We start from the raw sequence: 20,711 nt of genomic DNA, 5'->3' as shown, positions 1-20,711 counted from the left end.
TAGGATTGTGATGCTTCGAATGCCTCCTGATTGTAAAAGCAGGCTTGTAAGATACGAACCATCTCACTCCAAATAAGGTAGAAGGGCGATACTATATGTGGGCATAGTGGACAACTTGAAATACTGAAAAGAGAGGAAGTAAGGTAGCATGGGATAACAAAAGTAAAGAGTAGGTAGTAGGGAGTGGTGGGGAAAGGGGGATGAAATGACATGGTAGGTGGAATGCCCAGTGCTAGGTGCAAGGGCTCATGGGCATAAACTGTGGTCACAAGAGAGTGAGTGAGTTAAAGTCTACCGTACTAGGTTCATGGGTGACCTATGGGATCCACACATTTAGAAAATCTTAATGAGTGTTATTTAAAATGCATTAGAGCTTTTCATTAATCATATGTTCGCATTCACACCTGTGCAACACGTCATGTTGCTTTATTTAGTGCATTGTTTGGCGCTTTTGTCTTGCAACAGCATAGGCCAGACAATTTACTTGAATGCGCTGGCCTACGTGTGAAGGAAGTGCCAAAGTAGCTCATGTACCTATGCCAAGAGCATTTTGCATTCCGCGTTTTGCTGTGCTTTTTGCTACCCACGTCTGGAGTACCATTAAGAAATAATTGCATGTTCTGCTGCGTTTTTAGCGTGTTTTCAGAAACTCGTGTTACAGAAAAACTTAGGAGTGAACGTATCCTGAAGCGATATAGTTGGGTCTTTTCTTTTTAAAATGTTACATTTATGCTCCGAGCAAAGATACTTGTAATTTGCTGTGTTTAGCATATTGAAAACATACAAATATGCTTTGAAGAATTTGGAATAGTGTCACAGCTTTAAAATCCTCATCATGCGCATATTCTTGTTGTGTAGGTTTTGGCATCCATATATGGTTTGGTTCATATTAGACATAGAATGACTGTCTGCCATGTGGTTTTGTGTGCATGTGACCACACTGCAGTTTTACATCTAAAAAAATGTGATGGTGAGAAACCCTTTAGCAGATCATCCATCATGGCCCTTAAATGTTTCAAATTAGGAAACTCATTAACCCTTAAGGTATTTGGCCCCTTTCACACCAGCGGACCGATTGGGTCCGCCTGTCTGTTCTTAATGCGGACCTGATCGGGCCACCCTTTGTCCTCTATGGGGCGGCGGATGTCAGCGGACACCCGCCGGGCATCCGATCCGACAAAATCCGCTGCAAACAGATGTATGGCAATACGTTCGCCATCCATCCAGCGGGTCGGATCGGATAACAATAAGATGGAAACAGATATGCAGTCCATTTCCATCTGACCACCCTATAGAGGAGAGGGGGCTCTGTCCTTGTCCGTATTGCGTAGCAGAGCAGACATGGACCTGTCATCCGCCTGCTCAGCAGGGATCAGCGGAGAGATCCCCGCTGAGCAGGCGGATTCCGCTCGGACAGATCTGCCCCATGTGAACGGAGTCTTTCTAAGCCAAAATTTTTATCAGTTTTGGATAGAGCAGGGAATGGTTAAAAGTTTTTAACAAACCTCTGTGCCATAAGGCTCTGTGCACACCTGACTGTGTGACTGATTTGAAGCTTCACTGGAAGAGCTCCAACGTTCAACACTAGGATTTCTAGTCAGTTGCTTCAGGATCATTGCTGGAAAAAGTACAACTTCTTTTGGGATAGAGTCGATCATTTTAGCCCCGATTGAATTCAATTGGTGTGCCTAAAAAATATGCAAAACACACATATTTTTGTACATTTTCTAGCTCACTAACTAGTTTTCATCGGCCAGCCATACATGAATTGAAACTCAGCCCGTTCAGCAGGGACTGGCAAAGATTCGATCCATCTATGGGCAGGCTGTTGGATTTTTTAAATTCAACAACTGCCGGCGGCTATAAGCGTTAGCAGTAATTATTGTGTTCTGCCAGCCAGGAAGGCTCCCCATGCCCCCACCCAGTCGGCAGAACACAATGCAGGCAGCATTCCCCCATCAACACTGACTGTGTTAATGGGGGAGTCAAACTATTTTTTTTCCTTCCACCAGTGGTGGAAGGAAAGAAGATCAAATCATCTACAGGCTACCTTACCTGATTCACTGCTCCTTCCTGCAGATAGACCTAATCGCTTCCTCTCCCCCACGCTCCAGCTGTCTAGGGTCCTGATATCATCAAAACCAAAGTAGGGTCCTTAGTCCTTATCCACTGGATATGATGATGCTGAGGGACAGTCCACTGCCAGAGCATGGGGGAACACCATCTGCCAAAAGGAGAGTAGAATCAGGTAAGTAAAACTACTTCTCTTTTCACCTAGACAAAACAAGCTATTAACTCTTATAGTGCAGGCGTAGCCCCTTGCAAGGAATAATTTAACATTTTTCCAGAGTTGGGCAATAAGTCCATAGCAGTTTGTAGTCACATAAACAACCCGGAGATGTACAACTAGTTTTAAACCATATAGGGAAGATTGTGAACTGATTGAGTTGGAGTTACTATGCTATAATCGGCATCAGTAGTTGATTCTTAGATGATACAGGGTGGCGTGTTTGAGTATACATGTTGTTCTAGGAGGTTTGTCCCTGATGACTTGACAACAAGTAACAGTCCAGGGAATTGAGTTGCTAGATAACCCTGGAGCTGTAGCCAATTAGGGCTCCCATAGCATCTGTTATACTAAACTGTGTGTACTTTTTACTGCAGCCAAATCGAAAAAAAAATGTTTTCATAAGCAGTTTAGGGCATTTTTGATGCAGGATGGAGGATGCATTTACTGGAAACTGCAACTGATGGAAAATGCAGCAAGCAGGATGTTTACTAATCCTTACACGCTAAAAAAATGCATATATGTGAACCATGCCCTAATGTGCTCTGCCATATCTGTGTAAAGATAACTAATTACTTACTATGTAAACCTTGCAGACAGGTTGCCTACAGTGTGAGTTTTCTGTACTAGTCAGGAAGTTGGCTTGCCCAGGCTGGGGAAAAGTTTTAATTTTTTTGTGCCGCAGTTCCCAGGCTTATTGTCTTGGGCCAGCCCCAGTAAATAGGAGAAATGTCTGAATCAGAGGGGATGCGGCAGGAGCTTGAGAACAAAGAAACACCACTGCACATGGAGCCCGGGAACTTAAGAATCAGCATATATTCAGCACAAGATGCTGATGTTCCAGTGAACACTACCAGTCATTGGGGATTGCCAGCTTTGGACTAGCACCTGTAAAGGTATGCCTGGGCAGCCACCTCTGTTAGCCAGTTTAAGCTTGGGACTTTGTTATGCACATTGTCTGCCATAAGAAGTTGCAGTAATGTTTTCAGCCTGGCCTGAAGTCATTTAGAGGGGCTTATGATGGTTTCTGGTGAAAGAAGAAAGAACAGAGTCAGTAAAGCACAGATGGGTTACGAAGCAAAGCCACCACAAAAGGTTAACACAGCAAGAAAGTAGGAGGAAGAATGCAGTTGCTATTGGTAACCATGAACTAGTGCAAGGTACATTGCAGCCAGTCACGAAGCGTGCTACCTGGTTTAGCTGTCCGGTCTACGGTAGCGAAGGGATGAATGTTCTGGTTCCTTCCCTAGCTGTCAGTTTCTCTAAAGTAACTGGGACTGAACCCGTGGTATAGAGACCTTGTGTATCTGGCCGCATAGTACACGAGAGTGGAAGGAGTGAATTAAGTGCACGTATGAGGTCTGCGCTAGGTGCATGGTGGGACCTCATTCTGTCACTGGGAGCAAGGTGACAGGGGTATTCCGGACTGGTGGAGAGGGCTTAGACTCAGTGGTGTCCCTCCTGAATGCAATATACAACAAGGAAGGTGTGTAGTGTCACAGGACAGCACATTGACAGAAGTTTGATTCTCACATGAACATCCCCGCCTGGTCCCAGGCATTAATGAGTGTGCATACACATGAAAGGTACTCCCATGTGCAGGGCAAGGTAGCTCCACCAACAACATGGAGTAATCTGCAAGGATATGCTGCATACGCCCCACAGACTTGTATTAGACATATGAAAATAAAATGAAAGGAATAGTTTGCTGAACCTGTGAAATTGTGATCTTATATGTTAAGCCAAGAGCTTTGGTTTCACATGTCCAGGTCTTACTACAACTACTGCCTGAACCCCAGTGGCTGGGCTTGACCTGCATTTAGGAGTATTAAGGGAATCTGTCAGGGGGAGAATACAGAATATGATCTGTTATTGTTGACTATTTTTCATGATGCATATTCCAAATCTGCTATCCTGACCCTTACTTCACAATTTAGCTAGTCATGGACCCAGAACAAGAAGTTGCATACATGATATTGTATGTACATACTTCTTCTAGGTCAATGACTCACCAAGTAGTAAAGGCATGTTCAGGATGACAAATCTGGATCATGCGCCTTGAAAAAAACGGGTCACCAACAGCAGTTCCTATATTTTAGTCTTAACAGGTTTCTTTTAAAATTAGCAATCTTACAAAACGTATTCTCACATTAACAATTTCTGAGTGCCGGTGAACCTGTTTAAAGGGGAATTCTTTTAAAAAAAATTAACGGTCAGCAGCTACAAATACTGTTGCTGCTGACTTTTAACATAAAGACACACCCCTCTCCAGGAGTCCAGCGCTGTCATCACTGGGGCCGGTTTTTCAGATGCCTGGCGCTATCATATTGGATGCGGGAGCAGGCTGTGACTTCCTGCTGCCTTACAGGAAGCTCTCTCTAGCCACGCGCAATATCATGCTGTGCTTTCACATTACTCTTAAGACGCGTACACACGGTCGGACTTTTCGGCTACAAAAGTCCGACAGCCCATCCGACAGATTTTCGACGGACTTGCGGCAGACTTTCTAACGAACGGACTTGCCTACATACGATCACACAAAAGTCCGACGGATTCGTACGTGATGACGTACGCCGGACTAAAATAAGGAAGTTGATAGCCAGTAGCCAATAGTTGCCCTAGCGTGGGTTTTTGTCCGTCGGACTAGCACACAGACGAGCGGATTTCTGGGTCCGGCGTAGTTACGACGTAAAGATTTGAAGCATGTTTCAAATCTAAAGTCCGTCAGATTTGCGGCTGAAAAAGTCAGCTGAAAGTCCGGGGAAGCCCACACACGATCGGATTGTCAGCCAGCTTTGGTCCGTCGGACTTTTGTAGACGAAAAGTCCGACCGTGTGTACGCGGCATTAGAGCTTCCTGGGATGTGTGATGTGAGAGCTGAGGGTGAGCGGTGACAGGCCAAGCTCCCGTAATTCTCGCAGGAGGTACCCACGCCCAGAAAATAATAAACCGTTTGTGATTTACCAGGACCAACATAAATATCCCTTTTCATCCAGAACTAATTTATTGAAATTGTTTATGTATTCTTTATTACCATAGTTTATTCAGAAATTAGGGAATTTAAAAAAAAAAAACTAGAAAAAAAGATGAATGCAGAAACGTGTGATTTATGAAGTTAAAATAGTATTAACGCAAAAACAATCCTTAGATTTGGTGGCTTTTATTCCCTTTATTTTCACCTGGTGATGGAGCCAGTAACATAATTCATGTCTAAAGCTCACTATACACCGTTAGTAGTTTAGTTGTTAGTTCTGTCAGCCAGCTGAACAAAAAAAACAAGAAAAAACAAAAACGATTCCCCTATCTACACAAATGGGATGGAGAAATACATCCTGTGGGATATTGTATTTGGACAGTTGCACCAGCAGATGTCAGAATACACTGATCAGTGGCTGCAGGCAATTGGCTGCAGTCACTGATCGAGAAAAGTTTATCCAACATGTCCCTTTGACAGAAGTGGATCATTTGACAAACTTTATTTGAGCAGGGACTGCCACATACCGATTGAAATCGAGCCAATCCTTGCTGAACCAGCCAAATTTTGATCAGTATATGGCAAGCCTTAAAAGAGAAGTATGGGTTTTGGGTTTTATGTAGATTCATACTTACCTAGGTGGATGAAGCATCAGACCGATGCTGCAGCTGTCCCCCGGCGTCTCTGCACTGAGAACCGAGCCACTGAACATTGCCGATGGCTCGGTTCTCACTCCTCCCCAAGTGGAGAGATGTCAGCATCTCTCCTGCTCTGATCCTCCACGCTCATTGGAGCGAAGAGCTGTGGAGGGATGGGGAGTGGCCGTCTCACATTGGAGAGACAGGAGAGGCGCTTTACAGGCGCTATGCAGGCGCTATTTTTAGCGCTGTAGCGCCTGTAAAGCGCATCAGTGTGAAAGGGGTCTTAGGCTAATGCCGCATACACACAGTCGGACTTTCCAACAACAAGCTCACATCCAACATTCCTTGTCGGAAAGTCCAACCGTGTGTACGTGGCATAAGAGCTAATGGCTAAGAGCGCTGACCGGAGTGTTCTGGCGGAGGGCCGTCCCCCTGTCTTGAACACAATATCTCGGCAGGGGAGAGCGATGTACTAACATCAGATTGTTAGTACAGGGGCTCCGACCAGAGCTGTCAGCTTCAACCCAGCGGGTTGAACGAAACCAAATAGTAGTGTTTATGAGGCTTTAGGATGCCTCCACTCTGTGGCGGAGCACGAAGCCCCACTTGAACAGCAGCGTTGTCAACCTTCACAGAAGATGGACATAACTAAAAAATTAAAGCGGAGTTTCACTAAAAAAAAAAATTTTAGATGTCAGCAGCTGCAACTACTGCAGCTGCTGACTTTTAAAATAAGGACACTTACCTGTCCCGGGGTCCAGCGATGTCGGCACCCGAGACCGAGCCGTCCCTCGATCCTCAGGTGCTGCCGCCGCCATTCTCACTGAGGGAATCAGGAAGTGAAGCGTTGCGGCTTCACTGCCCGGTTCCCTACTGCGCATGCGCGAGTCGCGCTGCGCGTCTACACTGGTCCCCGTTGTGTTGTGGGAACTGTGTATTTCCCACAACACAACGGGGGTGGGCGGGGAGTCTGCGGCTAGCTATACCCGGAAGTGGGTGCAGATACCTGTATTATACAGGTATCTGCACCCCCCTCCCCCCTGAAAGGTGCCAATTGTGACACCGGAGGGGGGGGGAATCTGATGAGCGGAAGTTCCACTTTAGGGTGGAACTCCGCTTTAATAAGCTGAAAGCGAAGCTCTACCAAAAAGGGGAAGCTCCGCTTATTTGCTCCCCCCCCCCCTGCTGCCACATTTGGCACCTTTCGGTTGGGGGGAAGTGAGTTTCCCCCACTTCCAGTTGACATTGCTGTGGCGAAGTCACCTGGAAGTTCAGCCCCAGTCCTCCTTCCCCTGCCGCCGGGCCATTCACAAAGGGCAGCGGGCTTCACACATGCACAGTAGGGACTCGGCTGTGAAGCCACAAGGCTTCACTGCTGGTTTATCTTACCCGACATGGTGGCGGCACCACCCGAGGGTCGATTGAAAAATCGGCTTAGGTGAGGACACCGCTGGATTCGTGGCCAGGTAAGTGTCCTAATATTAAAAGTCAGGAAAAATAAAACTAATGCAACCACAACATCTAAGAACTGGTAAACTGCAATTTATTACATTTTTTCTTTTAGTATTGCTTTAAAGGCTAGTGATAATGCTGTTGCTATCAGTTTTACAACATAAGTAGCAGACATTTTAGCACACATTAGTATACAAAGAGCAGAATTTGAATTATGTGTATGTAAACTCCAAACTTTTTTTAAAATTAGAATAGAGTGGGCAGCGCTGAGACCCTGTGTAGGTTAATATTTCTCCATTAACATTATTCCCCAAAGGGCAGGGGGAGCAGTAGATAAGTCCTTTGCCCAGAATAGTGCTGAAACAAATACTTCAAATGATAGTAGTTCTCCAAGGAGTGTAGGGCTCAGGAGTGCATATCCGCACAGGGAGCAGGGTTCAGGAGCGTGTACCATACAGGGCACGGGGCTAAGGAGTGCATATTGAACAAGGTGCAGGGCTAAGGAGTGCATATTGCACAGGCTAATGTACAACCAAAAATGATCCTCCCACCAGTACAGAGCTCTCCCCCCCAACCACCCAGTACAGTGATCTCCCATCAGTCCCCCACACCAGTGCAGAGCTCAAACTCCTAACCCTAAGACCCTAACCCCTTCCCAGTACAGTTTTGCCCCCTTCCTAGTACAAAGTGACACACTGCAGAGGAGCAGCTACTATTTACCTGACAATGAGGAAGTCCTCAGTGCAAGCTGGGGGGAGGGCTGCAGGTGGAGCCACTACTACAACACTAGTACGTCGGACCTAATCTTCGGTGTAATGTGGATGGTGCATCATATGGAGGTATAGCAAATTTAGAAAATAGTAATGCAGAGCCTCTAACTGTATCTGTATACTTGCATTAAATTCCAGGTGTTCGCTCATCTTCAAGCTGTTTGTAAAACAGTAATCCCTTGATCCAGGATTTTGAGTCCTTCTGAAGATGTATTTTATTGAAGACATGCTAGAAAAAAAAGATTGTATCTAAGTTTATCTACTTAACAAAGCTGAAAAGGAAAGGCTCAACTCAAAGTATTACAAGGTGAAACATCTACAGCAATTGGCGCTTGAAATAACAAAGGAAATAAATTGCTTGTAAAAAGGCACAATGGTCAAATGTATAAAATAATTATCTTTAACAACACAACATTTTTCCGAGCACACCAATGCTCCCTCTTCTTTTATGGAATGGGTTGAATCTATGCCTTTTTTTAAGATTGTCCTCTCTAATCAGGGTGTTTTCTGCTCTCTGTTACATCCTTAATTAACTTCTCTACTTGTGTCTGTCTTTTTTGACTTGTAGGCATGTTATTTCCAGTGTTGCTATACTCACATATCTATCTTCTAAACCAGGGGTCTCCAAACTGCGGCCCGAGGGCCAGATGTAGCCCTTTGCTAGCCTTTATCCAGCCCTTGGGGCACTATTCCTCCCACTGATACCAACAATGGAGCACTATTTCTTCCACCAATACCAATGATGGGATACTATTCCTGCTACTAATTAGGGGCACTACTCCTCCTCCTATTAGCCACCAACCCTGAGGCCATATTTATTCTCACTGATGCCAGGCCCGAGACATTTTCTGCCCCCGCTGGGCACAATCTGGCCCTCCTAAAGTCTGAAGGACAATAAACTGGCCCTTTGTTTGAAAAGTTTGGAGACCCCTGTTCTAAACCATTAAAATCTATATACAGTGCCACTCCTACTTGATGCCTTGATGAACCCATCTTTTTCTTTTGGGCCTTTGTGCAAGAAATTAGGCTACACATGCAAAATGTATAGCCATATTGTATTCCATTACATTTTCATTTTGTATAGACCTTTTAAAACAAAGCTGTAATTTAACCACTTCAGCCCAGAAATGTTTACCCCCTTAAAGCGGGGGTCCACCTATCTATTGTTTTTTTTTTTTTTTTTTTAGTTCATTCACAAACTTTTCTTCTCAGCATTACATACTCACATATTGTGTGTAATATGTCCACCTGTGTCAGATTTAGTCGGAAAGAATAACTTATATTATTCACTGCAGACGGTTTCCATCTTCATTGTGGGCATTTGAAGCCCACAAGCATTTATTTCCTGGATGTGGTGAATGCTGTGCTCCCAGCATTCACCGCTCGTTCCCGCACATGCTTAGTGGCATCCTGGGAAGCCTGAGACTAGCTCCCAGGAGTCTGGGAGAGGCTAGAAACACGCCTACTCCCACGGGAGGAGAACCAGGAAGTGCAAAGAAGAATAGAAAAATAAAAGGTAATTACGGCGATTTAAATTTTTTTAAACGGCATGTCAGCATCTAGGCAAGGAAGAGAATACATACAGATATTGTTCAAAATTTGGGTGGAACGCCGCTTTAATGACCATGCCATTTTTTGCGATACGGCACTACGTTACTTTAAGTGAAAATTGCGTGGTCATGCAACTCTGTACCCAAATAAAATTGATGTCCTTTTTTCCCCATAAATAGAGCTTTCTTTTGGTGGTATTTTATCACCTCTGTGGTGTTTATTTTTTGCACTAGAAACAAAAAAAGATCATCAATTTAAAAAAAAAAAAAAAAAAAAAAAAAAAAAAACACAATATTTTTTACTTTCTGCTATAAAACACATCCAATAAAAAGATGTAAAAATGTCTTCATCAATTTAGGCTAATATGTATTCTGCTACATATTTCTGGTAAAAAAACATCCTCATAAGCGTATATTGATTGGCTTGCGCAAAATTAATTGCGTCTACAAACTATGAAATAGATTTATGGAATTTTTTTTTTTTTTTTACTAGTAATGGCAGCGATCAGTGATTTTTAGCGGGACTGCAACATCGCGGCGGACAAATCTGACACTAAGTGACACTTTTTGTGGACCAGTGACACTAATACAGTGATCAGTGCTAAAAAAAATGCACTGGCAGGGAAGGAGTTAACATTAGCGGCGATCAAAGGGTTAAATGTGTTCCCTGGGAGTACTTGCTAATTGTGTGGGGGATGCTCTGACTGGGTGAAGACAAAGATCGGTGTTCCTGTTTAGCAGAAACACAAGATCTCCATCTTCTCCGCTGTCAGAATGGCGATCTGCCTTGTTTACATAGGCAGAGTGCCGTTCTGACTCTCTTGGAAACCACCGTGGGTAACCAGCGGACATCGGGTCCACCAGACCCACTGATTGGCTCCCCTACTGTCCAATCAGTGCACAATTGGGTCTCCGGTGGTGCGCCCCCCCTAGAGGCTATTGCATGAAATGACGTACAGGTATGTGATTTCACGCAATAGAGCCACTTCGCCGCAGTACATGTACGTTACTGGGTCAGCAAGTGGTTAAAGTAGAACTAAAAAAAAGGTAAAACTTTTTTGTTTCTACTGTAATTTTGGATAGAGTAAGGCAGGGTTATAACCCCGGTCAGGTTTTTTTTTTGCCATTTGCATCCCAGTGGGAAGATTTACCTATTTACCTTCACTTCCTGTCCCATAGCCAAAACAGGAAGTAATAGGAAATCCCTTGGGGACACACAGGTCACCAGAACTAGTGTTCCCATTGGAAGATTTTTACCCTATTACTGTTCTGGGGACAGTCCAATATTTGGGATTTTCTTTTACTTTCAGTTTTAATGATAATGGTAAACAGGACAAATAGGGTGAATCTCTCTAACAGGGACGCAGACAGCAATATAAACATAATAAATGTTTTAATTCATCTCCAGTCTGTCCAAAACTAGAGAAAACATTTTTGCCTTTAGTTATACTTTAAAGTTGTTGTAAAGCCACTTTGCTATCTTCATAGAATCCCCTGTGTTCCATTACGTTATGTCCCTCAGTATATGTGCTTTATAAAAAAAAATATGTAGGTTTAAACCTTATTTCAGAGCGCCACACACATGACCGCCCACTGCTTTCCTTACTTATCTGAGAACTACAGTGGGAGGAGCTGAGAATCCCCTGCGACATCAGCTGGAAGGAAGAGAAGAGGAAAGTGGCCTGCGGTCACATGAGCCCCGAGCGGGGCTTTGAAAAAAGGTATAAACCTATATATTTTTTCTAAAGCACATACAACTAGGGCACATAACATAATGGACCACAGTGGGATTCTATTAGGAAAACACCATTATTATGGCAGCAGGAGGGGAGAGGCAGTCACTGACACTAGCTGACAGTCAGGGAAGAGGGGAGAGAGGGTGAGAGGAGACTGAGGCACATAAACTGACCACTGTATAAAGCTTTCAAGTCAGTGAGAGATACATTATCTTATTTTATGTTTTGTCTCCACTGATCTTTTATAATAGATCTTGCCAAGGAATACCAGAATGCCAGGGAGAGCCGCATTCCATAGGGGCACCCGTGCAGGCACGCTTCCGAGTCTTGCTGCTGAATCCATTGACACAGACAGCAGGACTCGGCCCCGCCCCTGACTCCCGTCTCACTGGATTTGATTGACAGCAACGGGAGCCAATGGCAGTTCCAATATCCTATGAGGACCTGAGACAGCGTCTGGAGCTGCTTGGCTCGTGCTCGTCGCTGGAACGATCAGGTTCAGGTAAAAAAAAGGGGGGGGTCTGGGGGGCTACAGCACAGGTTTTTCACCTCTATGCATATGTAACACCCTGGTCCTAAACAGGGCTGCTAATAAATCTAGTTGTGCTAGGTGGTAACTAGCCTGGCTAATTGGTAGTCTTTGATCCCCTGATTTCTGTCCTAAGTCTGAGTTTAATTCGTAGTCTCTCTCTTCTGCCAATAGGTGGCACTGTTGCCTTTGGCACTAGGATGATGGATTACAGTGAATTCAGGGGATAGGTAAATAAGTTGTCTCAGCCAATCAGCAGGAGTTTCTTTGGCCGCTGTGCATGCTGGAATAGGTTATTTATTTGGGAGGAGTCAGGTGATCGGGGTTCTTCCCACCCGGGGCTGTGGCCTGGGTGGATGTGTGTGTCAAATGGCTCCTGGCTGCTAGGCCTGAAGCCTGGGGCCTATCCAGGAGTCCTACTGGCTGCTAGGTCTAAGTGAGGCCTATCCAGTAATTTAGGGTTCCACAAAGGAGGAACAGCAAAGGTTAAGCCTTGTGTTAGAGGCTCAACCCGAGGGGAGCCTGTTTGTTGCCAGTGGTAAAGGAGAAGCAGTTGCCGGAGGAACGACCACTTCTGTTACCAGAGGCAAGTTTGGAAGGGATGAAGTTCTGAAGGAGTACCAGAGCAGATGCTTCACTAGCTGGGGACGGTGGAGTAAGTGGGAAAGCTTCAGTGGAGACTCATCCAGGAAGATAGCGGGTATCTGTGAGTAAAACTTAAAGGAGTACAGCGGGTAGCTGTAAGTAAAGCTTTAAGATAAGTACAGCGGTTAGCTGTGGGTGAAGCTCGAGGGATCCAGCAGGTAGCTGAGAGTCCAAGAACTCTAGTGAGAGATGGCAAGCTGAGCTTAAGGATCTACAGTGGGCTACTGTGAGTTAAGCTGGAAGATCTACAGGGGAATACTGTGAGTTAAACTGGAAGATCTACAGTAGGATAATGTGAGAGAAGTTGTTGCTATAGGAGACAGCAGTTGCTACAAAATACAGATTGCTGCATTCAGCTTACAGGCCCTTTATCTGTATTGCTGTCTGCCTAATTCTATTTTGGTCTGTGGAGTTTGCCTTATTGCTATTGCATTTGCCTAATGGTGTCCTGTGCCCTAACACTCTCCCCCCACCATTCCTGTTAAGAGAAATAAAATCTTTGTTCATTTTTACAAAAAGTGACTGGCGCACAATCTTTCAATCTTGCACCACACCCACTATCCTAGTAACCTAGACCCTGAGGAGGAATGTCAGTTCTCCTTGGCTCTGTGGGTCACCATCAGACCCTTGGAAGTCGGAGAGACTGCTACACATAGTATGCATTAAGGTGAAAAACCACAAGACTTTACAACTCCTTTAATTATACCAAATAAATCCAACTTCTAACAATTTAAAAAGCTGTGATTCTCAATGCTTAAATTTTCTTAAAATGCATAGCAAGGCCTTCAGACATTGGGTGGGCCTGACTGTGGCCAGTGGGAATTCAAAAAGTCCTGACATCAGTGGGAGTAAAATGATTACCCCATCATTGGTATCTGTAGAAGGAATAGTGACCAATCATTGGTTTCAGTGGAAGGAATAGTGCCCCATGATTGGTATTAGTGAAAAAATAGTGCCCCATCATTAGTAATAGTGGGGGGAATAGTGTCCCACTGTTGGTGTCAGTGAAAGGAATACCACCTCATATCAGTGGGAGGAATAGTGACTCAAGGACTGGATAAAAGATAGCAAAAGGCCTCATTCAGCCTGCAGGCCACAGTTTGGAGACGCTTGGCTTGTATAAAAAAAGTGGAAATTCACCTTTAGCTATGTCTGCCTGTTCACTAGCCTAAGTCTTTGTGTACGATGGTAAGACAAACAAGGAAAAAGAGCACAGAACAAAGTCAATAAGGAATGGCAAAAAAAGGCAGTTAACAAGATTTTAATATTTCTTTAGATTGTCCCCCCCCCCCACCCTTTTGAAATGCTACCATGTCCTTTTCATTCTAAAAAGTGCACTTTCCCTTTAATGAGAACTCTGAACTTGATTAATGTACACAGATACTTATTATCACAGATATAACAACAGCATATTCAAATTTATCAGGGTTAGAGATTAAATTAAATATGAGGGATTAGTAGAAATATGATGTTGTTAACCAGTACCAATAAACAAGGAGCAGGGCCCTCTGATTCCTACTGTATCAAATTGTATTGTATTTGTACTGTCTACCCTCAAGTTGTAAAGAGCTACGTAAACTGTTGGCGCTATATAAATATTGTATAATAATAATAGGCACCCATTGCTAATTTCCAGTTATGTGCATCCTGGGCCCCTACTGTTATGCTGCGTACACACGACCGGTTTTGCCATCGGAATAAACTCCTAAGGTTTCTCCGACGGAACTCCGACAGAATTCCATTCAAGCGGTCTTGCCCACACACGGTCAAGCCAAAGTCCGACTGTCTAGAACGCGGTGACGTACAACACTTACGTTCAATAGCCAGTAGCCAATAGCTTCCGTTGTTTTTGGTCCATCGGAAAAGCATACAGACGATACAGACGATCGGTTTTCCCAATAGGAATTGGTTCCGTCGGACATATTTAGAACATGTTCTATTTCTAGGTCCGACAAAATTTAAAAAAAAAAAGATGAGGCCTACACATGATCGGAATAGACGATGAAAAGCTTCCGTCTGACTTTTTCTGTTGGACATTCCGCTCGTGTGTACGCGGCTTAAGGCTTTTTACATGACTACACATTGTTTTGGCTGTTCAAACTATTTATAACATACATAAGTTAATAGTATTTATAACTGAAGCTAATATATTGTTTGTTGAATGGTTGCAAGCTTGCATCATTTTAAAGGAATTAAACTGACAAGATAATGAGACAGAAGCAGATTATTCTGTATGACATTGTCCGTGGATGGTATTTTCTACCCACAAAAATAGGCCTGCATATACAGTTAAATATTATACGATGATGTGTGTGCTAACCAGATAAAAGACATACGTTTCACTATGTTGGCAGTAATTGATGCTGCCTGCACAGCTGAAAAAACAGGAACACTACAGAGGTTTTATTGAAACCGAAACTGCCTCCAGGATTCCAGACTAGATACTGTATTGTATTGCTTTTCACTTATTAAAGATGGCAGGATTCTATCAAATGGATACAGATATTGGACAATTATCTTATATTTTTAGATATTGGGTAATATTTTTTCTCTTAAAGTGGAACTGTAATAGCCAGTACTATTTAAATACAATGATTTAATGTTTGCCTATGCATGAAACCTAATGATTTAGTTAAAACATGCATGGGTGATTACAGAACCACTTTAAATTGAAAGCGCCAGGAGCCGTGAACCGGGCAGAGACAGAAAATGCAGTTAAAATCACACCTTTAATGTAATAGCAAAAATAACAGTTCAGGAACATAGTCAAAAACAGAAGTCAGGGTTTGGAAGCCAGAGCGGGTAATCAGACAAGCCAGGATCAGGAAACCAGAAGTCAGCATTGTCAGGAGCCAAAAATCAGGAGCGGGAATCAGAACAGAAATCAGCCAGGCCAAGTCATACACAGGAACACAGCAGGAAAACACAAGAGATGTTGACCACACGAGGGCACGGAGGGAATGAGCAAAGCTGTTTAAATAGCCAATAGGGGCTGGCTGAAGGCTGGACTAACGAGGCAGGTAATCGTAAGCAGGTGAGTCACTGTAGAAACAATGAGTGGCTGGTATCTAACCGATAGCTGAGCAGCCTCTGTGTACTGAAAGAAAGAGCTGCTAGTAAATAGCATGAGCCCAGCCCTGACAAAAGTATATGTGACCTTGTAAAACATTTGAATATATATATATATATATAAAAAATTATTTACAGCACTAATACCTTTGTTTCTGTTTTTATAAGTGATCACATAATCTCTGTTCTCAGCTTCATAAGGGGCTTGGAGAGGTGGGGGTGGAGAAACAGCAGGGCACTAATCTTTCCAGTGAATGGTTGTGCAGGGGGCGTGTCAGCACAAGTCTTGGCCATTGGAGGGCAATCAGGCTGTTCACCCAGCACGACCAGAAAAATGATCACGCTGGGAAAGATGAATTGGCTGCCCTATGCACGACACACAGAAATGCGTGTAAATTGCCCAAAAAAAATTGTGAGCAGGGACGTGCATTCCTGCTACAAAAGGTGTGAATGGGGCATCAGCAAACCTTCGAACTGTTTGTTTACAGGGTTTGCTTATACAGGATCAAGGCACTATATGCCAACGCTTCTATATTAGGCCTCATACACACTGGACTTTTTTACAGCTGCTCTAGCGTCTAGCTTTTTTGTTTCCTGCCTCCCTTGCATGTTAGCCTATGTGTTCATGCACACACAGACTTTTAGCAGCATTTAGTGGCAGGAGAGTTTGGAGGCAGGAAAAAACCCACTGGCAGTGCATCCAGAGCAGCAGAGTTTGGGCAGAGGAAACACTTGACGCTTGTAAATACATCTAAATGCATGTTAACGCTAAGCATGTTTAGCGCTTGAAAATTAATTCATTTCAATGGGCATTATTAGAATATTAGAATTATTATTCTGGGCAATTTAATTAATTATTGCCTTGTAAATGCGCCTAAACGCTTGCAAAAGCTTTAGACACTTTTACAAGCATCGGGTATTTTTTCTGCTACCAGGAGGAAGGCTTGTAGGAGAGGTAAAAAGACGGCAGTGTTTGATCGCTCAGTTCTCGGTCTAGAGGCGAGGGACAGATGTGGCATTGGATTAATGCTGCATCCACCTAGGTGAGTATGCATGTGGTTTTTTTTGTTTTTTGGGGTTTTTTTTATACTTCTCAGTTAAAACCACCCATTCATTTTGAATAGGCTGTCAATGCATGGAAATAGCCCAAAAACATACATGGGGGGGCAGGACTTTTACATAAAAAAAAAAAGTAACCAAAACAAAAGTGCGCTCTGTGTGTAGAGGAGGGGTGGAAAGGAGGGAACCTAAATCTAAGGGTGAAGATTAGCTTTAAGAACTCTAGAAAAAGTATAGATGGAAGGTATGTATTGTGTTGATTTTTTTTTTTCTTTTTCCTGTTAAGATCTGACGGGACTTTATGGAGGGGGGATTGCTAGGGTGGAGGAAAAAGATGGAGTTTAGCTTTAAGCCATTCTGCTGGCTTAAAATTTTACCCAAAACAGCTTGATAAAAAAAATGATGTTCTTTAGCAAGTATCATACATTCTACATTGATAATTATGCTATCAAAATTAGCGTGTACTGTAAATTGCCTTCAGCATTAGCATTGTTCCTTTTTCTTCTTGCAAGAGGCTGCCATTTTGCTGAAGCCCAGAGCCCCTGAGCAGCCATAAATCTTTAGGCTGTCCTCAGATTGGCCTCCACTAGCTCAGATTTTTGACACAATGCCAAAAATGGAGAGCAACTGAGCATGTGCAGAGCTGTGTGAGTCCGTGTATTACTGGATTTTAAACTTATTTTTAATGTTTTACATAGCTATACCTGCAAAAGGGGCCAACATAACGTGATCTAGAAGGACTGCACCTGACTAAAGTTCTACTTTAAGCTAAAGCTCATAAATCACATATATACTCAGGGTCTTTTTCGTTCCAGATACTGTACATATTGAAGGGGCCTTTTCCTTTAGACTCCCAGTTAAAGAAGGCAATTGACATTTATTTATTATAACATTTTTAATTGGCACAATACAAAAGAAAACTCAATTAGTAGAAATCCAAGGATGCAATTATATTTTCTTATTTAGTTTATGATTTTGGATCTTAACATAAAATTACTCTTGTTAATGATTTGCTGAGTTTACTTCAGAATTGTCTGTTGGTAGCCTTTGTATAGATGTAAATTCCTCAAGTGTTTACAGCTGGGAAGATAATATTCTTGCATTAGGTTTACAGAATGCAAGTGCTGTGTGGGAGGAAAATTACAAACTGATTTGGAAGTAAAATGAATAACACATTTTTCGTTCTTTCTTCATTTGAATGGCTTTTTTTTCACATACTTTACACAAATGTGTTTCATTCCCAGTAATGTATTATTCGTGAATTCAATTATCATTGAAGCAGACAAGTGACAGGGTTAATTGTCAGTTTTCTGTAATATCCTAAGTAATATTGTTATATCAATATTTTCCATAGGCCAAAGAACTCTACAGCATCAAAGTGATGTCCTAGAGACAGTGATCTTGGTGAATCCCAATGCCGAAAGCATTGTTCATGAGGTACTATTTCTACAACGTATACAGCCGAAATTGTGTATATACATTTGATTGTACAGATACTTTCCAAGCATGCATGATTCAAATTTTAACTTTTCCTAGTGCCCATCCAACAACATGAAAAGTCTAAAGATTGCTTTAAAACAATGCACACATTGTCAAAGCAGAGGTACTAGTCCACTCTTGCAGTAGACATAAAAAGGCACATTTAGAGCTCATTTTTTGATCCTTTGGGAGATCTAATAAGTACATGTATTAAACATGTTTAAATATCTCCCCAGTGTTATCCATCAAGAATATAACAAGCATATCTTATACTTATACTGTACATGAATTTGCCTATCTTGTAGAGGGGCTGAAGACTTTGGAGAAAATGTGAAAAGGTTAGGGACACCATCCATTTTTTTTCTGGCTTTTTTGTCCTTTTTAGAGAGATTTCTCCACACTTTTAGATCTTTTACAATAGAAGAGAGAGTGAGGGGAGACCCAAAATGTAATTATTGTCACTGGAACAAGCCTTGAAAGGAAGTCTCCCAAACAGGTGTGCCTGTTTCTGTGTGTAAGGCTGGCCATACATTAAACTATTTTCTTGTAAAATGTTCCTTTATATTTACAAAAACCATATCATGTGAGGTCAAACTTAAAGAGTAACTCTACTTTTTTTGCGAAAAAAAGCATTCCCCTCTGGGTGATCTACAGGATGTACATTACAAGGATTTTGACAAACTATACTTACTACAAACTTTTATACAAATTTTATTGCAGATTACTAGCTTCTGTTACTCAAAAGAAATTCCTGTGTGTTTGTCTTTGTCCATTAGAGTGAGTCTAATGGGAGTTGTTTCATAATTATCAACCAGCTGCTGCACCTGCAAAGCTCTAATAAGGAAAATTGCTGGGTCTGCATCCCTTTAGACTTGATTTCCTATTGAGAGTATCTCACCAAAAGGTTTTTTGTTGCAGGGGATGCCTTAAATCTGACTTGTATATTAGTGCAGACTTCTGGGAAAATCAGTGAGCCAATCACACAAGCAGGAAATTATCTGTGGTGCGTTCTGTACAGAACACCCCCGGGTAGCCATATTACATTGCAATATGACTTGTGTTGCAATTGTATATGATATATATATATATATATATATATATATATATATATATATATATTGCTATTTTTGTTCCCACAAAGTTTCTTTCCTTTAAACACTTTCAATTTGTACTCAGTCAGGCAGACCCTTGCTCTACGTAGTTGAAGGTAAATCTAAAGGAAATGGAATCTAAAGAAAACTGTATAATGTATCACAAGCTTAAAGGCTAAGTTCACCTTTGTTCACTTTTTTTTCTACCAATATAGGTACCAATATAGGATTAATGTACTCATTTTGTAAAAATAAAACAGCTTTCCTTTAGTTCTACATAGGCTTACCTCACTTTCTGCATAGCTGTTTAAAAAAAAAAAGTCTCAATTACTTCTGCCTTACTTCCTGGACAGACTTTAGGTCATGACACAGGGAGGAGTTGACCAGCCCATCTCATTAGCACACACCCTGCATCATCTACCCTCAGCTGGTCAACTCCTTCCTCTGTCATGACCTAAAATCTGTCCAGGAAGTAAGGCAGAGGTAATGGAGAAGTGTTTTTAAACAGCTTTCAAGACAGTGAAGTAAGCGTGTGTAGAATAAATGGAAAGCTGTCACAAATGGAATAAATGGAAACACACACACACACACAAGCAAAGAAAAAAAATGTTTAGCCTGAAGTTACTTTGTAAGCCCTAGCCAGGAAAGTAGGTAAACTTTCCTGAGCTCTGAATAATAAAAAAGGATGTACAAGGATGCCATTTATATTGGATTGTTAAATATTAAATCATCACTATTTCTAGAACATAAATGGTACTGGTAACATTCACAGCTTGGTCTGTATATGTACCCAACACTTTGTATAAATTGAGACATTCTCCCTATTCTGTACAGAGGCAAGAACCATATATGTTGTCACTCTGAGGAGCAAAGTTCACTGGTTCTTCAAAGCATTAGATTGTTTTGCTTTGCACATTGCTAAATGTGCTCTGAATTCTATTTTTAAGGTACGCTCCTTGATCACGGATCCTTCTGCCTACAAACTACTCATCTTAAGTGGTCAGTGTTCAGACCAAGAAGGAGATTTAATTCTACAAAGTGGCACTTTTCCCCTTCGAAGACTTGGAGAGGTGTTCAGTGACCCAGAGGTAAGTATAGTATAGTCAAAATCATTAACTAAATGATTTAAAACAGTTTTACTTATCAGTAATCCTACTTTTCTTTTTGGAGCTTGGTGCCATACTGGTTGGACTTTTGTGATATGTTTGTCTTTGGTTCAAATGTGAGCCGATTTCAGCTTAAAATGTCTGTCCACCTAAAAGTGATATTAGTTAAAGGTTCAGTGTGGTTGCGAAGTAGTGTATATATCATATACTGTTTACACTGTATACACTATATACCAATGTTCCAGCTACTCCTGCTGCATTATCTGTGCCATAAATTAGATAAAAATGCAACATAGGGAGTGGGAACTATTTATAATAGCCAC

The 20,711-nt window shown here is 42.3% G+C and overlaps 1 protein-coding gene across 2 annotated transcripts in view; it reads left to right on the top strand.

The window, feature by feature from the left end:
- Nucleotides 1-20,711, top strand: part of MAP1A (microtubule associated protein 1A) — a 233,399-nt gene that overhangs the window by 185,041 nt on the left and 27,647 nt on the right. Inside the window, exons 3-4 of one of the 2 annotated variants that reach the window (XM_073618548.1) lie at nt 18,067-18,149; nt 20,230-20,370. In XM_073618548.1, coding sequence (XP_073474649.1) covers nt 18,067-18,149; nt 20,230-20,370 — 224 coding nt within the window. The remainder of the gene's footprint in view (nt 1-18,066; nt 18,150-20,229; nt 20,371-20,711) is intronic. The other variant, XM_073618550.1, reaches the window with a different exon arrangement.

Source organism: Aquarana catesbeiana, linkage group LG03, assembly GCF_042186555.1.
Source record: "Aquarana catesbeiana isolate 2022-GZ linkage group LG03, ASM4218655v1, whole genome shotgun sequence".
Classification (NCBI taxonomy): Eukaryota; Metazoa; Chordata; class Amphibia; order Anura; family Ranidae; genus Aquarana; species Aquarana catesbeiana.
The sequence above is the reverse complement of the archived record's forward strand: the minus strand, read 5'-3'. Positions and strand labels throughout refer to the sequence as shown.